The sequence below is a fragment of the Lethenteron reissneri genome, chromosome 28, assembly GCF_015708825.2.
Source record: "Lethenteron reissneri isolate LAM-NWPU_2019-01 chromosome 28, ASM1570882v1, whole genome shotgun sequence".
Classification (NCBI taxonomy): domain Eukaryota; kingdom Metazoa; phylum Chordata; class Hyperoartia; order Petromyzontiformes; family Petromyzontidae; genus Lethenteron; species Lethenteron reissneri.
In genome coordinates, this window is record NC_083806.1 from 8,244,187 (window position 1) to 8,263,130 (window position 18,944).

At 46.1% G+C, this 18,944-nt stretch overlaps 1 protein-coding gene across 1 annotated transcript; it reads left to right on the forward strand.

Annotated features, from left to right (window-relative positions):
* Nucleotides 1–1,826: 1,826 nt before the first annotated feature.
* LOC133348908 (14-3-3 protein epsilon-like) lies at nucleotides 1,827–17,138 on the forward strand. The gene is made up of 6 exons (XM_061562021.1): nucleotides 1,827–2,044; nucleotides 10,298–10,497; nucleotides 10,980–11,086; nucleotides 11,593–11,799; nucleotides 13,663–13,799; nucleotides 14,949–17,138. The coding sequence occupies exons 1-6, from the start codon at nucleotides 1,981–1,983 to the stop codon at nucleotides 15,008–15,010; spliced, it is 777 nt and encodes a 258-aa protein (XP_061418005.1). The 5' UTR covers nucleotides 1,827–1,980; the 3' UTR covers nucleotides 15,011–17,138.
* The last annotated feature ends 1,806 nt before the right edge of the window (nucleotides 17,139–18,944 follow it).

An 18,944-nucleotide genomic window follows, 5' to 3' on the forward strand; every position in this document is an offset into this window, starting at 1 on the left:
ACACAGCTTAGCTTGTAGACGCCGGGGTATTGCATGTCAGGGATCACATCCTTCACAAATGGGATCAGAACATGAATTTTATGTACTGTGTTAGATTGAACCTGGATCTTGTGTTTGCTCATGATTTTGGAAATATTATTAGTGACCCCTGCTATGTATGGCAAGGTGATGGTTTTGACAGGGTCCTCAGATGGTTCTTTCCCAACGGTTGGGGTGATAGCTTTACGGATTGTGTAGTCTGAATATCAATTCACCTTGAGATATTGGTGTACGTGTTCCAGTTCACTGGCTAGGTGATAACGGTCGGAAATACATCGAGCTCTATGGTGTAGAGTTTTGATGAGGGAATTCTTCTGGAATATGGTCATAAAGCTCGCACGGTGTGGCAAAGGCCGTCATCCAGCTGTGGAATTGCCAAAAGGGTTCTACATATACAGTAGACCGTTTCCCAACAGGATAGTTTGCAGACATGCACAATTGTAGGGTAGTCAATGCAAGGATGCCTTCAGTGAACATGCAACGTTGGGCTGACTGTCGCAACCACGTGCCAAAGTTGGCTCAACGTTGCATGTTTACTAGGGGGGCTACCATATTGGCGGACTTGAGCATTACATGATAACCAATATGACAGCCAGGCTGTAACGCTCATCGCAGACAGAGTCCAAAACGACTATTGAGTAAGATACGACAACATCTCATAACATGTACACGTGCAGCCCTTTCTCTCATCCACTGCTGGATGAGCACCTCCCCACTAAATGACATTTGGAAAGCAATGCATAATGAAAAGAAATCCCACACTGCAACACCTGCCCTCCCATGGCATATACGAGCATAGCATCTTGTGGCCCTTGAACATGTTGAGGAAATGGTGGCAACAGCAATTGCAGTTGTATGGCGATTTTACTTTAAAAAATTATCATCAGCACAGTCTACCCAACGTATCACACTGTACAGTCCAATTATGTGAAGGTTTCATTATTCCTCGTGATCATCAGCTCTGTAAAGCCTTGCTATCCTAACACGGCAGCTGTATGCTCGTTAAAACCCCAATAATTGATAGTGCAGCGTAGCTCTGTGTTTGAATATTGGGGCCAGAACAGAGAAAACGCTCTTAAGATTGATCTAAGTCTTGCAGTCTACGATTGTGTTACGTTCATTCATTTCGTGACACATTCTGTACTCTGGCCCCACACATTAGACATTGTTTTTACTGGGTAGGAATGATGGCTGATGGACAAGACAGGAAATAGGACCGCAGCTATTGCAAGTTTCACCTTTATTGGAGATCATCGGTGCAGCATAACCATGCACCATCCCACAATTTAACGGAATGAACATAATGCCTCTTCCCAGCAGTGATTGTGTGCACATACGAGGCGTCAAACATCAAGTAGATGCTTACGAAACGAGGAAAATTGTTTCAAATTTTGGCTTTTTGGTGTGATTTGTCACTCAGTCATTGCCATGCAGTGGAGGGCTTTACAGCTCGGGCCCACGGGGTGCAGGGAAACCTCAACCCCCCCCCACCACCCACACACCACCCCACGCCCTGCCCCTACTACGCATGCGCCACACCCCCCCCACCAACCTTCCGTCGTCGCCCGTGGCAACCAACGATCTCACGCGCGGTTGGCCAACGCGCCCTCGTACGTCAAAACAAACGGCGCTCCTATTGGCCAATCGGAATTCTCGCAGGGGGGGGTGCGTGGGCGGTGAGGAAAGTGGGGGGGGGGAGTCGTGGGTGGGGGGGAGTGGTGGGTGGGGGGACTTGTGGGCGGGGCTAGAGGGGGGGGTTTGGAGGCGGGGCTAGTGGCGCGAGGGGCGGGGCGAGGGGGAGGGTGTCCCGGCGTCGCCATCTTGAGGGAGAGCCGAGCTCTCTTCGCGTCTCGCTGCTGTTGCCGCCGCCACCACCACCCTTGCCTCGCTCTCCCATCTCTCTCCGTTCTCTCGTCCTACTCGCATCCGAAAGCCAACGCGATGGAGGAGAGGGAAGACCAGGTCTATCAAGCCAAGCTGGCCGAGCAAGCGGAGCGCTATGATGGTGAGGAGGCGGCGGAGGATGGAGGACGGGGGGGGGGAGACGTTTCGATGTTGCGTTAGCGGGCGAGGAAGACAGACGTTAACTTGATTTACACGCTATAAACGCGGCGTACAATGTCGTGCTCGTCTCGGCGGATTCGTTTGGCACGTTTTTTACAAGTATTTTCGCGTGAAGGGGTTTTTTAAAAGTGTTTTAATTGAGAATCGCGTGAGAGATTTTCGTTTTCACTCGGCCACTCGCCTCTTCAAAATGGCCGCCCTACAGGGAGCGCCCTCGGGCGTTTTTTTTCCTTCAACATTTTTAGCGATTTTATTTTTTAAATGAATTGCTTCTCTTCCCAAATGAATTCGCTTTCGTGATGCTAGTTATTAACTTGTTTTAAGCGTTGTATTTTTTCCGCTCGAATGTACTTTTCACCGATTTTTAATTTCCAACCAAGCCTGACCTTTTTTTCGTACTAGACATGTGTGTCTATGGCTCTGCTGAATTAGAACGCCGAAGTAAATGTTACGATACTGTTGCTACACATTTAACGTAATGTTTTAATCGTAGGTGATAATTGCTAAACATTACAGCCTCGTAAATTGTTCTAGGCGTAAATGTATATTTTTAAAATATATAATTGATGGTAGCTCTCGATAACCTTTCGGGGATGGAACCCATTGTATGTGTCATTTATCGTTAAATTGATTGCAACGCGGTAAATGAGTCCCGTTAAATGCATTAATTGTCACGGAAATGTGTGGCGGTGCAAGGTGCGGCAAAGGCGTTGCCGGGCCTTTATCGCATTACAGCCCTCGAAGGTGGCCCCGTCGTTTCTACGTTTATTTAACATCGCTCACCTACCTTGCACATCTTACAATTACATCTTTAAATAAATCAGCGGTCTTATCGATTGTTATAGATTCGCGCTGTTCGAATTTCAGGTCTGAATGACGAAGGCGTTGACCCTTGCGTTGAAATCAAGAATATAACCGATTAATCAATGAAACAATGGCTTCTTATGGTCATCTTTTCGTGCAAGAAAGGATCTACTCTAGATGGCTTTCAAGTTAAGCTTATGAAACGATCGAGGGACAGACAAACCCCACCGTACAAGCAGTACACATGAGACGGGGACAGTATAGGCGACAAAGGCGGCAATGCAGTACGTACTGTATAGGTAGTCGAAACGAGATGAGCTGTTTGTGCAGATAGTACGCACGACAATATAAAATCGTCAATAGCTGACGGAAGTAAAAACCAGACGACAGTCATTGCTTTTTGAATTGTGATATGTCCCCATGCCCACTTTAGTCAGTCCACTGCTGGATGAGGGCCACCCCAAGGCGTGTGTGGGTATTGGGAGTTATTTAACCATACCTTACCACTGGTGAGTTCGAGTTGGCAAAAAAAGCGAACTCGATTCCTACCTGGTGGGCTGCAGCCCACAACGTAGGAATCTTCCGTGCCCTATTGTGAAATGCCTTGAGATTGGCGACATGCGAGCGCCACCGCCCCAGAACGAGTCATCTCTGCAAGAGGTGGGGGGGGGGGGTGTTGAGTCGTTCATTTTCATTTGCTCTGAGTGACCCGAGAAGGACGAGTGGTGGGACGGGTGTGAAAGGCCCCCACCACAAGCCACCGACGTGATGAAGGTGTCCACCGGGAATGGTTGACTACCATCACGCCTCTTTGAGAGGGGGGGGGGGGGGCTCCTTCGCCGGCTGTCTCGAGCCCTCTTTTTTTTCTCATGTGAAATGAAAAAATTGCATTGGGTTACATATGCAATGCGGTGAGAATGACTGCCGCGTTAAAAAAATACTTTAGCGGGAAATCTCTTCGAAACCTCCCCCCTACTACTACTACCACCTAACCTCAACCCTAACCCCCCAACAACCCCAAAGTGCCCGTACATGGGTTTGCCGCGCCCCACGAGACGCGAAACCCATTTGCGATTGGCGAAAGAAGTGTTCTTCACGACGGCGCCTGCATCGCTCGCAATCCCCCCCCCCATCGAGACGGAAGTAGGATTCCATCGATAACGCCCTCAAGGTGCGGCCGCAATGGCAGCCGCGTTCGTTAATTTTTAGGGCCATATGAAAAGGTCAGGGTTACTTGGTGGGCAGCAGAGGGCAGTGTAGTAAATCCATTGTACTGTGCCTGTCACGTCCATGCTTTCCGCCTTTTTACCCCACACGCCGACCGGCGTTGTGACTGCTGGTCAAATAGCCCCACGGGTCTTGATAGACGTGACCAAGCACACTATGGGCATGCCCTCATCAACTAGTTGATTGACAAAGTGGGCAGGGGGGGGGGCTGCACACGAAAAGGTTAGGTGAACATGCAGTTAAGCGTGTCACGTTATCCATGGGGAACATCGGCCCAAATTGCACCACGGATGTCCAGTACCGTGCCCCCCCCCTCGCCACCTCGATTACACAATTGAATTGAATCGACGGCTGATTTATGCAGCCACCAGAGTGCTTTGTAAAAAAGGAGCTCACTGCATCTAAATTAAGTTGGTGGGTAATCCCTTCTAAATCTTATGAATAAACATGACATTAGTTTTGAAGCAATTCTTACATTGTTATGAAAAAAATAAGTAGATGACAGTGTATCCTTAATATATATTTCTCCACAAAAAAACAAGATCTCTCTTACACAACTGGTCAGTCACACGTCCTCAACGTCTATAAAGTCAAAAGTATTGACTCAGTACAAGCAAACGCTGAACTGGCTTTGACAGCGTCTCCGAAACAGAATCGATACTGGTGAATTTGCCAGTTTTTGGCAAGGACTCTCTGTTTAAGGTATGGGCCCTAGTTAGACGCAACATTATATAATAGGCAACTGAAAATCCGAGTGTCTTGGAGAATATAAATAACATTCTGGTATCCACATGTTTATATTTTATTTACATTATATTAATTTGTTAGGTTGGAGGTAAAAATTTGAAAGTCGCACAATTCCGTGTTGAATTTTTTGTGCAGAAATGAATAATGTACTCTTATTATTTGTGGCTGCAAGTGTTAACAGTGCTGCATAGGGCCCCACACGTCTCTACTTGCTGCATAATTTGCAGTCTTCTCGCACAAAGCAAATGTCCCCAAGCTCGTGTTTGTTCTCGATTGTTAACGTGGTATATTCTTCAAAGATGACTCATGACAATTTGTTAACGACCCCATTCACCAATTATCGTCTTTAGAAAACTAACTGCAGTGTTGTAATTGATGTACCATTGAGCCCTGTGGGTTATTTTTTTCACTAACACTACGAGAGTTATAGCTTAACTCCAGTGCCGAACCAGTTTTTCAAAGACCGGTACAGTTTTTCTTCATACAGGCCATTTGAATGAAAGTCGTGTAATCTTATCATAAATCAAGTTTATGGCATTCTCCGGAGGTCATTTTACGTATCTTACTCGGAGGGTATTTTCATCTCAACAAACTTGAGTTAAATTAAAAGTAATGTTTATAGGTCACAGGGCTCAATGGAGCATATACTGTATTCAAATTGTGGCCAGCGTTTCCTTAAAGAGGCTAGCACTTTCTCAGAGCTGAATGGGAGCTGATGTCATGTCTAGGGAGGGGTTCTTCTGGCTGTGTAAGGATGGCTTTCATTCCTGGGCCATACTTGTAATCCAGGGAGTGGCTGTTTGCAGTGTGCTGGCGTAGCTGATTAGTCGTGTAGCGTTACACTCATATGCAGAGGCATGTAAAAAATAGCTTTTTCCCCCCATTTGTTCTCAATTGCAAATATTGTTTGGCATAATGCAGGTAGCCTTATTTTATTATTGTAATGCAATGTTAGACTTTAACGACTGCCTGCGGATTTGGTCATCTTGGTTAAGGTGCCGAGGGCAAGTTCGGTTGTCGGTGGTGTTTGTAAGACATTGCCAATACGTTTCTGCATGACCCTGGGGTTCATGCATGCGATGGTGCGTGAATTGTTCCGTTTAATAAATTGGCATCGCTTGCTTGGTGCGTAATTGGGCCGAACAGGCTTTACCCCACGATCGATTTGCTTATAATGCTCATCATAATTTGAGGCAGTAAATGCAAAAGACTGGTGTGATTTGTGTGGCCCTGTTTTCGTAAAAAAAATATGCAGCATTGTGGACCATTTGGGCGAATAATGCTTGAACCGAAAAAAAAAATTGTCTCTGCGCGGCTGCAAACACGGCGTTGCAGGGATGCATAATTTATGCCGTAGAAACATCTGATGGTTATATCCCATTGATTTTCATCCGGTCCCCAACAATGGTATGTCCAATCCATAAGTGTTTTGTAGAGGGCTGTAATTGTGGCCTTTGCAGTGAATTAATGCATTTTCTTAACGTAATATAATGTTGGATAATTCTGTTAACAAAGAGCATAATCGCCGCACCATTCATTAATGTGACCTAAGTATATAATCATACTAAAAACGACTGCTTTCAAAGAGTTAATGAGCATACTAGCAAGAAGAACTTTGCATGTTCATGATGATTTAAATGCCTGTGTTAAGGCTGCTTACTGGGCAGAGGATATTTCTGTTGAACCCTCTTCTTTGCCCGTCCTAGGACGGAAGCTGTAATATTTACGAAAACATTGAGCAGAGTATAATTGTATCTTGTGTAAATTAAATGGCAGTAAATCTTGCACGAAAGTATGTCATCAAACACTTCACTGCATTTCACTGTAGCACTGCATTAATGGCAGTGAATCTTGCACAGAACTGTCATAAAACACCTCACTTCATGTCACTGTAGCACTGTATATAACTGACCTTCAATTTGTTCAAATTCACTGCTCTGATACTTTATCCTCTTCTGCTTTCGGTCGCTGGGGTTAAAATAAATTGGAAATCGTTACAATATCTGTAAAAGCGCCGAGAAATGTCTATTCTACCATAATGGAGACGCATAAATTAGACTTACCTTTTGTCTCAAGTGCTGAAGAAATAAAGACACCAAATCCACTTTGTTGCTGCGTATAATTATGTATTAGATTCACTTTCAATAAAGAAACGTCAAACTTAAAGCGAATTTGTAAAAAAAAATATTTCCGCTCGACCTTCTGCATGAGTAAAAATCCACCCGCTCATGAATATTAATGAGGGGGGGCATGTGGAGTGACGTCACGCGCGTTACACAGACATTCTTGGCTAATTGTAATTTGTTATTTGCTTCTGTTCGGTGGATATCCATTTTTTTCCCAGCCAAAAGATAGTCGAGTTGCTTCATCAATGTCCACGTGCTTCCATTGCCAGGTCAGGTAATTTATAAGGCAAATTTTCTCAGGATAGGGCAAGTTCTTGTGAAAATGTATTGAAACATTTTAGTAAGGTAATTTACGTGAAGCAGTTCAGTGTCAGGATGTGGCCCATCTTGATTCCTGTGGAACACTGATCGGCACGTAATGGGTGCCAGGCTTCCGTCAAGCCAGTCCAAGTCAACCTCGGCAGCCGTGGCCCACACCACGCCCCGGGCACTGGGCGAAAGATTAGAATTCTGCAGGAATCATGCTCCAGGCTGTCTCGCTCCAAAGCTTAGCGTAGCCTTTTTTCTTATTATCTCGTCAGGTCTAATGATCACATTTGATGGTAGGTCGATTGTAAAAATTCTAGAATCAATGACTGCCCTCCATGGGATTATTGTTTTACACGTCTGGAAAGGGGGCTTTAAACGTAAGCCACTATTGAAGTATCTGATTAAAATTATAATTGGCAAAGTCTGCTCTGTAATAGCAGCTTTGTGGAATCGGACCCATGTGACTGGACACATGCATTGAACATTTTTCTAATTTTTTAAAGCATAAAATTGCTTACCTAGCAACATTTGTGATGGGCAGGCAATGCATCCTAATTACTGATTCGTGCCCTTCAGCTGCAGTGAGGCAGGCCTGTTTACGTCCTTTGAAACAGGGGAAACGATTGCCTAATAAAGCTATCGATTCTACCCCCAGATACAAAACCATCTCAAACAAAGGCTGCGGCCACACTCGCCTATTGCATTCCGTGGAACTCATTCGATCAGTGGGCCACAACAGTCAAAATTATGCAAGCCGCACAAATCAATTATTCAGCAAGGCAACTGGGCCTGCCGCTGGACAGTGTTTGATTGCGCGAGGTTGCATGACGCTCACTCGGTAGCGAGCGAGAGGTGTTGTTGTCTTTCCCTGCTCTAATGGAGGCATCCTGAATCTGTGCACAGCCCCCTCCTCCCATCCAGGTCTTCTCGATCTGGCGAGCTGCCAAGCTGTCGGCTCTTGCCAACAGTTTAATATTGCAGTGGGGTCCTAACGGCTTCCTTGCAAAGCCACCTGCAGTTTCTTTCGAAGGAGCCATTTTCTTTTTCGATTCTGCACGGCGCCGTTGAAGGTTGCCGATAGTTTGCGCACTGGTTTTTGCTCCCCCCCTTCCCCCTTTAACTGCGGGATTTTTTTTTATAATTTGGCAAAACCGTCAGAAGTCTAGTTTACTTGACGTGCATACAGATCAGGCTCATCCGTATGTAAATGCATCGCTTAGCGACCCCCCTCCTACGCCCTTGCCACAGTCTGACGTGTGTATAATGGTCACTCTTTTTCCAAGCTTTAGCCGTTCTGCGCGTGACAAGGCAACACAGATTAATTCTCGCGTGTGGGCAGCTGCGCTTTGAGATAACTATGTTACTGTAGTATTATTTTACCGTAGTCCATTTTCCAAATTTAATGGCTAAAATGTTGATCGTGATTTTAGTGTTCGCGACAACCCACAATTTGTAGTGTTTTAAAAACACATTTTCTGGCTACTATGTGTTTCTGGAAGGAAATGAAAGTGCAAGGCATTGGCTGCAGCAATGGTTAATGTCAGCCGCGCAGATTCTCAATGCAGTGCGCATGCGGCAGAAATGACCTTGTGGCATTTCAGTGCTTGGCCTAAAAATCTGTAGCTTTTTTTAAGTCCTTATGACATAACTGTAGCCTGTTGGTCAAGTACCACTTTGTGGGAAAGTCAGCAATGATTGTCCTCTGGAGAGTCTCACCTCCTGCCTCGAATGTAGAATTTCCATCCCAAGCGCCATTCAGCAAGAGATATGAGCACTGCTTCAATGCTCATTGAGCAAGAAGTCGCGTTAAGCTGGTTGGTTTACCAACGCTGTTGTGTTTAAGAATGAATGAGACAAGACATGCAAAACTGGCTTAAAGGCAGGTGGTGCTCATTTTGAAAATGCAAATGCTGCTTGTGACCAGAACTCCATGCCATGTACCATTTGTGCCAACTCAAGCCGCCAGGGCTTGTTCGTCGAGCAAGCTTGGCTTGAGCGTGATGTCAACCTTAAGGAATTCAATTCATACGTGTTGGGGGAGGGGTAGAATTGTGCACGGGCGCAGGGCGAGTGTGTGATTTTTATTGGTGCTTCACGAGAAGAGAACTGCGTCTGTGGATTTTATTGCTTTTTCTCAATGTATAGGTCTGTTTTAAGCGTTCATGTAGAACATGATGGCAAGGGGTAATTAAAACTATTAAAAAATAGTTTAATTGTGAAGTTATTAATGCACTATCTTAACGTGGATTTACGATTTGGACTTGATGCATTGTAATTGTAGATCTTATCTGTTATTTACTGTGGTCATTCTCCACTTGCAGTCTTTTACCAGGAGAGGACTGCGCATTTTTGAATGTCTCATGCAGTGCTCTCAGCCAATTGCGCATGAGCCGTGTATGGAGCAGAGCTCCCTTTGTTTGGCTCTTTCATTTCTCTCTACGAATAATGGGAACACGTGACTCGTGCTCACCTCTGCAGTGTAACAAAGCTTCCCAGTGATGACTTAGATATGTATACCTCACCTTTAGGACATTGATACAGCTCCGTGGTTTGCCTACGGTGATATTTGCCATCTGAAAAAGAGCTTCATAGCTCACCAGATTCCTCCAGTCTAAATAAAGATTCTGATTCGTATTGTGCTTTGAACTATCGGCAGCAAGTGCATTCTAAGTTGTATTTTCGGAAAATAAACGGCAGAAAACTGTCATCTTGTAGCTTCCTTACTCTTTGGTTCTTTCGGTAAAGTCACGTAGGTAGAAATTAAATATAACAAGTTCATTTTATTTTACCGAAAAAACCAAAGAGTATGGATTCCTGCAGTCACGAAAGCTTCAAATCAAGATTGTAGCTTCCTTTTTTAGATAATTATATAATTGGTGGCAATTGAAGGACTCGTCATTGTCATCCAGTGAGTTGGCTTTTAATTGACAAACGGCACTGAAAACCCGTGTTGTGCTCTTATCTCTTTTTGCTCGGTTCAGAAATGGTGGAGGTGATGAAGAAGGTGGCCGGGCTCAACCTGGAGCTGTCGGTGGAGGAGCGAAACCTGCTGTCGGTTGCCTACAAGAACGTGATCGGGGCACGGCGCGCATCCTGGCGCATCATCTCCTCCATCGAGCAAAAGGAGGAGAGCAAGGGCAGCGAGGGAAAACTCAAGATCATCCGCGAGTACAGGCAGACTGTGAGTGGCACGCACACACGCACACACGTCTGCCTGTAGTTTTTATTCATGCGCACAGGAACGAGGCTGCCGATCACGTGTCAGCCGTTTTGGAAGGTGACCCACATTGCTCTCAAATGAGCTTTTTGTGCTTTCAAAAGCTTTGGATTGATATGGCACATGGTGTGGCCTGTATTGCATAGGTTAGTGAGGTGCTATTGTGGTGTCCTCGTTCCCAGGAACTGCTTTGGATCCTTCGGCTTATTAATTTTTTTTGTATTACACCTATTAAAACACATGTCATAGGTAGAAATTGTATGTTTGATTATGGGGCTTGCCTACCTCAAGGACTTGACATGCAAAGCTCATTCTAGATCTTTCATTTTTAATAGTAAAGTGTATTTTAGTAAAGCGTATGATGTTGCACAAAAATGGTGGCCAATTAGTTTTTTTCTGTGCGTAGCTGAAGGGCTTTCTCTGAGTTCGTGGTGCCTCTATCCCAGGTGGAGAAGGAGCTGAAAGATATCTGCATGGACATTCTGGAGGTGCTCGACAAGCACCTGATTCCCGCCGCCATGACGGGTGAATCGAAGGTCTTCTACTACAAAATGTAAGGGCATCACTTGTTATACACCGTGCCTTTGTAGCCATACAATTAGCCTAGATTGCGTTTGTGCAATAAATGACCCACAGCTCTGATTAATGCATCGGTGAAAAGGGTGTTACATTAGCAGACATTTTAATTTAAACAGAAATATGGTGAGTTTGCTGATATTTTCAGTCGTTTTTTTTCTTTTCAAATGGGCGTGTAAACGCAGCTGCCACCAATCAAAACAATTTGGGACGGTATATGGCAACTTTCACCCACTTGAAAGGTGAAAGGTCTGGTGAACTTTCGTCGACTGGGAAAAATTAATGGACCGTATAACCGTAAAAACATAAGAAAGCACCGTTTTTATCCATCAACAATTGAAACAAAATTTGATGGAAAACTTTGGTCCAGAGACAGAACATTGCCTTTATTATTTTACAAACCGCAATCCGCCATCGCTACGACGGCACAAAATAAATCGCGTGCTAAACACAAGTGTCACGGGTGACGCGATGCTATTGCAGGAAGGGCGACTACCACCGGTACCTGGCAGAGTTCGCCACCGGCAATGACCGGAAGGAGGCAGCGGAGAACAGCCTGGTGGCGTACAAGGCAGCGAGCGACATCGCAACCACCGAGCTGCCACCCACGCACCCCATCCGCCTCGGCCTCGCGCTCAACTTCTCCGTCTTCTACTACGAGATCCTCAACTCGCCTGACCGCGCTTGCAAGTGAGTGTATGGGCAGGGGCGGACCTGACGTGCGCACCCTCCTGTCTGCCACATACACACACGCTGTCAACGTACCTGTGAAGTTCCCTTTGTGTGGCAGGGTGCTGCAACTGTATCTTACCGTTGGGCCACGCAATAAAACTAGTTTGTTGCTGGTGCACCACGTCACACCATATCTCGCCCATCAGTCTCGGGCGTAGAGATGTTACGCAAGTCACAGGATGTCGCAGCGTCGGGCATGTGCCCGTTAATCTGTGCCTCTCTCCTAGTGTCTTAAGTCTTGTTTATATTTCTTTCACGTCACAAATCATTATCTCTGTCCCTCGGAGCCATATCACTCAAGAGGACTACTTAAGAGGCTTGATGGCCTATGGGACCACTGGTTGAATAACCCTTTTCTTGTGGAATAACTGTTGTACATTGGTTGCTTCTATGCTTTTTGTACCAAATGGAGAAGAACAGATCTTTCATTGGCCACTGCAGTAACACGTTTAGGGCTTTGGATTTTGTGATTTTTTTTGTTTGTTATTGGCATGGTGACAAGTGCACCTGTGTCCAATGTCTACCAATCAAATACTTTGGAACCTTGGGGTTTTTTCTTGTTTGGTGAACACAGACTTGCACCGTCCGCATCACTCTTCATGAGATGCGCAGAAGTAAAAAACAATACGAGGCTCTAGTTAGTGTCATTTTTGTCCAGAATTGGCTTGAATTAACCTTGGACGTTGTGTGGGGTGACGCAAATGAAGATACCAAACTGGGATCCCCATGATGCACTGTATGTGTGTGTGTGTATATGCACACGTGACGGCACTACAATTTTAAGGACTGTCGTCTCCTGAGAATAGCTGATAAATCTTGTGTTGAATGAACGTGTAACCCAGCATACAAATCTCTGTACCCAGGATGTCTCCTCAGCTGTCTGACATTAATTTAAAGCTTTATAATCAGACAAATGTATCAAAATCCTCTTCTTGTGCTCTGGTGATGTCACTGCAATGACATAAAAAATGAGTGACTACACTGCCATCACTCGGGTGTTATCATGAAATGCGTGGCCATCGCTATGAAAGACTTCATTGTTGCTAACAAAGCCATAGACTTGTGTATAGGTACCTGTCTACCTTATCAGAGCGATTTTTTTTACTCTATCTTGCACGCTTTTTTGTGCTGGGAGCAGCTGAAATTTTTATTTAAAGCATTTTTCGAAAATGACCAGTCGTTGATTGCATTTATCCAGATTCCAAAGAACACAGGATGAGATGTTACTATCCTTTGTGCAAGCACTTCCAAGAGTTCATGAACAGTGAGCCTGGTGAAATTTGGGGAGCGCATCGTCAGTAGTGAACCTACTGACGATGCGCTCCCCAAAGAGAAAGAAAAAAATCTGATTTCACACTTCTCTACACCTTAGAATATTCCGTCTGCAATAAAAAGTGGAATTTCACTTTGACGAAAATTGCTTTGGTCTGTGAGGGCGAAGCTAGAAACATGCCTGTTCTTGCCCTCGTGTGTTAGGAGCTGGAGAGGAAACCACATTAGTAACTGCGGGGGCCGCATGGCTGCAACGCAATAAGATTAGAAAAGGGATTGTAGTAGTACGGCTGTGCACACTTGATGAGTGATGACTTTAAAATAAGCTCCTTATTGCCGTTTGAAAACAAACACCAGAGCCTCGCTGGAGTCAACCGAAACATTGCGCACTCGCCGAGCGAGGGGTGGGTGAGGCGACGCGTTTCCCGCTCTGGTAATAATGCCGTGGTGTGGAGGAGGGTGGGGGGGGGCAGTTATGTCGGCGCTTGCTTGCTTGCCGTTGATTTTGTTGTTGTTGCCGGTGTCGCTCGCACCACCATGATGCTGCAGGTTGGCCAAGACTGCGTTTGACGACGCCATCGCAGAGCTGGACACGCTGAGCGAAGACTCGTACAAGGACTCGACGCTCATCATGCAGCTGCTGAGGGACAACCTGACGCTGTGGACGTCTGACATGCAAGGCGACGGTGAGTTGTCGGTTTGCGCGCTTCGTGGCCACTTCCGGCCACACCCGCTTCCAGCTGCCAACGTAATGCCCTGCGGTACTACAAGCCGTCTGTGTAGAAACGCACATCCCTTGCGTGTTTATGTACTTTATTGTTGAAGTGTTTATGATATTTACTCGTGCACAGCAGATTTCTGTTGGATGCACTAAATGATCGTCGTTCGTGCCGCCGTGCAGGTTTTTGCGGTCTTGCTGTTTAGTTATGATGCGTTTTTGGGTTCTTGCATGCTGTTCAGAATTATGCCTGACGTATCCGCTCCACATGCTGGGAGTTGTTGGTGACAAAGCCCCCCCACCCCCCCCAGCACGTGGACCGAACTGTCGAAATACCATGCTGAACAGCTCGTGGTTAGAACCAGACAACATCCGAGAGCCGTTGTCACATTTCTTACCGGACGCTGTATTTTGTGGCACCATTCGTTGTGTTCTTCGCCATTGGGTGCTTATTTGGCAACTGAAACGTTCCTTCACGTCTCCTGTCTTCCGAGTGTGTCTCATCAGTGTGTGCTGTCTTGTTGTCAGAATTCTGAAGGAACCATCTTGCCCATCTGGCTTCTGTTGTAAGAGCTCCTAGTCTCTCCTTGCTGCCTCTTACCGTGAACCGTGTGTCCTCACCCTGTTGTGCTGCCGTGCTCGTGTAACCTGGATGCCCGTTTGAAGCCGTCTTGCCCTCACTTTGAAGCTGCATCTCTTTGAAGGGATTCTGTTTTCGCAACCCCCATCACAAAACTAAGATGTTGAGCTGTTGACATTTAATAACAAGCACAAGAAACCGTGAGCACAGTGTAGTTTTTGCCAGAGTAAATACACTCAATGAACGATTAAAGAAAAAAAACGCATGCGGTATCGATGGTTGAAATGCACGCTAACACTTTTGACCCCAAAGGAGCCTATTTCGTGGCGTTACGTTTGGAGAATTTGCTGTGCTGCTGCTGTTTGTGTGGACCGCTCGCAAGGCCATGGTGGGAGAAGACTGCTAATGCATCATGCGATGTGGCTCGTTGGGGGCGTGTAACAAAGCCCGCCCCCCCCCTTCCCCGGGAGGGCTGAATTGATGTGGCTGTCGTAAAGGTTGCCCTTAATTTTTTTGTTGTTGCATGTGTTCTTTCAGCTGAGGCCGAGACCGTAGAGAGCAAGGAACCAGTGCAAGATGCCGAAGACGAGAAGAACTAGGCCTTGCACCACCCAAACAAAACTCCCGCCCGCCATCCCAAACCCCCACTGCCGGGCCACCCTCCCACCCCAATCCCCCAGCCTCCCCTTCGGCCGCTCTCCTTGCTCCCCGACCCCTACCCCCCCCCAAGCCCCCTGTGCCCTGCCCCCCACACCCCAGCCAGGCAGCCGGTCAGAAAATTTCATTCACCAGAAAAAGGGGGGAGCAGTTTCAGTCAACCCCAGATTAGATTACATACTACATGAAATAAATGATGAGACCTTTTCAAAAAAAAAAACTTTGCTTTTTTTGTCCTGCGTTTAAGCTGTGGGTGGCTTTCTTTAGGTGGCTATTTCGTGTTGCGTCTGCATGCTTTAGGTGATGTGAGGTGGAAATAACAAGTTTGGCAGTGCCCGCTTACAGTAACACCAGTAAAAAATATTTTTTCGGTTTATTTTTAAAAAAATATCAGCCCGTTGACGTTCACATGCTTCCCCCGTGTCCCCCCCCTCCCTCCCGTTCACCATTGCACTAAAAATAGCTTTGGGATTTTGGGTTTCCTTATTCGTCAAACGCATTTCCATTGTCCACGCTGCTTTGATAATGAGCATTTAAAGCTTAGAATGGAATTACAGTAATTTGGAAAAGTGGAAAACTACTGCAGTTTATAGATTGCTCTTCTGCCGCTAGCCTTTGCAGTTTATTAAAGCAAGTCCCATCGGCCGCGGGGAAACGTGTGTGTGTGTGCAAAGCACACCGCATCCTGCCCCTCGTGGGCAGAAACCGGATTCGGCAGAAATGGACTGCAGTGGTTGGGTGCTGTTTGAAAAGGAAATCCTAACAATCCATTGGGTACCGGCGCACTGTGCTCCGAGCATTTAGCATTTGATCAGCGCATCGCACTGCATACTTTATTGGGCGCTATCGGCCTCTTGCTGACTGACCATAGTTCTTGCTTCTTCAGATCAAAACCAACACCGTGGGCCCCCTGACCAGTTTGTCACGTTGATGTGTGTTGTGCACAGGGTGTTATTGGCTAAAAATGTGAAAGTGAACAAATTAATGAAGTTTTAACGTCTTGATTTTTACATGCCACTGGAATTAGGTCTTGTTATTTTGACGATTGTGGGTGCCCAGTAAGAAATGTGTGGATGCGCCGACGTAATTTTAACAACCCTGTTTATTTTCTCCACCGAAAAAAATAGAGCCTAAAAGCAGAGTGGGGGAGGAAGCTGAATCTGACTGCATTGAGGTACCAGCTGTTTTGGTTTAAAAAAACATGACCAGGAGACTTTGCAGGAACGTTTGGTTCATCCACATTTTTTTCTGTTGGACCTTCATTATCCTGAATTGGGGCAATACGAGTTGACCCAAAATCCAGTATTGACGTCCCAGGAAATCCTACTAGGGAAGACAACCACTCGCTCGCTCACTCGAATTTGGGGAAGTTAAATTGTCTTAACGCGTAGCTCACTTCGGCTGCATCAAACGATATAAATTATAATTCAAAGAGGGTGTTTACATGTGCAAATGTTTGACGTACAGCTCAACTGCTACTGTTGGCTCTTGCTATTCAGAACGCTTTCTTCACCGTTTGATTCCTGGATGTATTTGCGAAAACGAAACTGTACTGGCTGCTGTCTTGGTTTGATGGGCAGAGGGAGTTGGATACAATGTCGTCGAGATCATGCTTAACTGTGCTGCTACGGCGGACGGAGTAACTTCTGTAGATCGTTATGAAAAAAGTGTGATCTTAGGTGTTCTTGTATTTCAATCTAATTTTGTTTTTGTTAAAGAAATACTTGACTTCATTAAGAAAAAAAATTAAAAGGCTGCACACACCCCTCCCTCCCCCCCCATGTGCTTAATTGTTTGAGTGTACTAATTGCGGCTTTGTAAAACTTTTTTAATTAACAAGTTTAGGGTGTTTTTTTTGTTATTGGCTACAAATGGTGACCCCCGCCCCCCGTGTTTGTGATTGAGTGCGTTGGCGTCCGGAGGAGGAGGAGCGGGTCCGATCGCAGTACACCCCGTGCGTAGCCACTGCACAGCATCATGGTTAGCCATCACAAGCCGATCCGATGTCTGTTTACTGGTGATGGAATTTAAAAAAACAAAAAACTAAATAAACCCAACTTACGTGGAGTATCTCGTCGTCCGGGTGTGTTTTTTGTCACTTGTCCACTGGTTTACCCGGTCATCTCAACGTTCAGAGACGTCCGTGTCATTCTCCATTACGTAATTTTCTCCCAGGATGATTGAGTACAGGGTGATCCGCAGCGCTGGGCAGAGGGATTTGTTTTTAATTTGAAATATGAATTACTGCAGGCATGGCCCTGGGTATATTTTCACAGGAGACTGATCAGCATTTAGATGAACCACTGGCATATTTAAGTATACTTAAAATTATCTTTCTGCCAATGTCATATTTTATCTTACCTGTTAACATAATTTTAGACCCGCATTTGATTTTATTGTGACCAAATCTAGACTGCATCTGAGCCTCGTACCTTAAAAGCCAAGCCCGGGCTTGAGCCTGGAAATTGTATCGGGGACCCAACAAGCCGGCAGCAGCAGATGACACAGCAGAAGCTATTCTGTACCTACCTACTAACCCCCAGCGTGGTGAAGTATGGTCAAACAAACCTCACTGCACGTTGTGGCGGGGGGTCGGGGGGGGGGGTCCCCCCTTATCCACCAGTGGATCGACGAACGGGCTGTCCATGTGCAACATGGTGTGTGTAGGACTGTTGCGCCACCGTCCAAACGTGTTTGCACATCGTGGTGCTTGAAGCGCTTGCCCGATAGGAAATTCCGTGACGTGGTTGCGTTGGGTGGCCAGCAGGTGCCGCTCGCGAGCAGATCCGGGCTCCGACGCGACTCGCAATGCTCGAGGAGCAGAGGTCGCAAACGGGTTTTGATTCCTTACCCGTACCCGGCCGCACCAGGGTCGCAAATGGTGACCCGTAACCGGCCGGGTACGGGTAGCCGTTCCCTACCCGAAATGAGTCACGAACGGCTACTCGCCAGTGACTCACGGCCTACCCGTACCTGGCCGCACCAGGGTCGCAAACGGGTACCGGGTATCGGGTAGGGTATCGGGTACCCGATTGCGACCTCTGTCGAGGAGAGCCAGGCGGTCCCTTTTCCTCAATGTAATCTGTTTAAAGGTTTTTATTTATTTTACCAGGTTAGGCTTCCCCTGAAGCTATATAGCTCTTTTTTTCAAGAATCGACCTGGCTTGCATAAATGATGGCTCAACGAAGTGGCTTATTGTGTGGACATGTATAGCATCCAAATACTCTCAACGCATGCTGATTGTAAATGTGGAGGGGAAAATACACGCGACCACGGAGAGAGAACACGCACACTCCATTTATACAGGCGTCAGGGTCGGTAACGAACCCACGACGACCTGTTATACCAGGCGAGGCCGTTAACGTCTCGCCACAGTGGTTACCCAATTAATGTAATCGATTATCAATTGAATTACTGGACGAATAACGCGAAACGAGTTTTGGGTTTAAAAAAAATTAACCCGTAAAAACAAAGTTTTTCACTATAAATCCTTTATATGCGTGGCGGCTCGAGTCCTCTCGTCCTCTGGCTTGAGATGGCTGCCACCTATGGGTCAGATGATTGAATGGCACCATTAAGCAATCGGTAATTAAATATAATATTTTTGTCCTAAAAAGTGTAACATTTTGGAAAAAAATTTTCACGAACATTAATTGTCACGCACAACGAGTCTGTATGGAAAATGTCAGCTCGATTGGATTACGGGAAGTGGGTTAAAAAACGACCGAAAGATTTGCACGGTCCTAAGCAAGCAAGCGAACTTAATATAAAGCATTTAAAAAATGTCATCGCTCTTGCTTTTTCCGCCGGACAGGCGGGGTGGAGGTGGGGGGGGGTCACCAGAGCGTACCTCCAGTGGAGGTGAATTCCAGCCT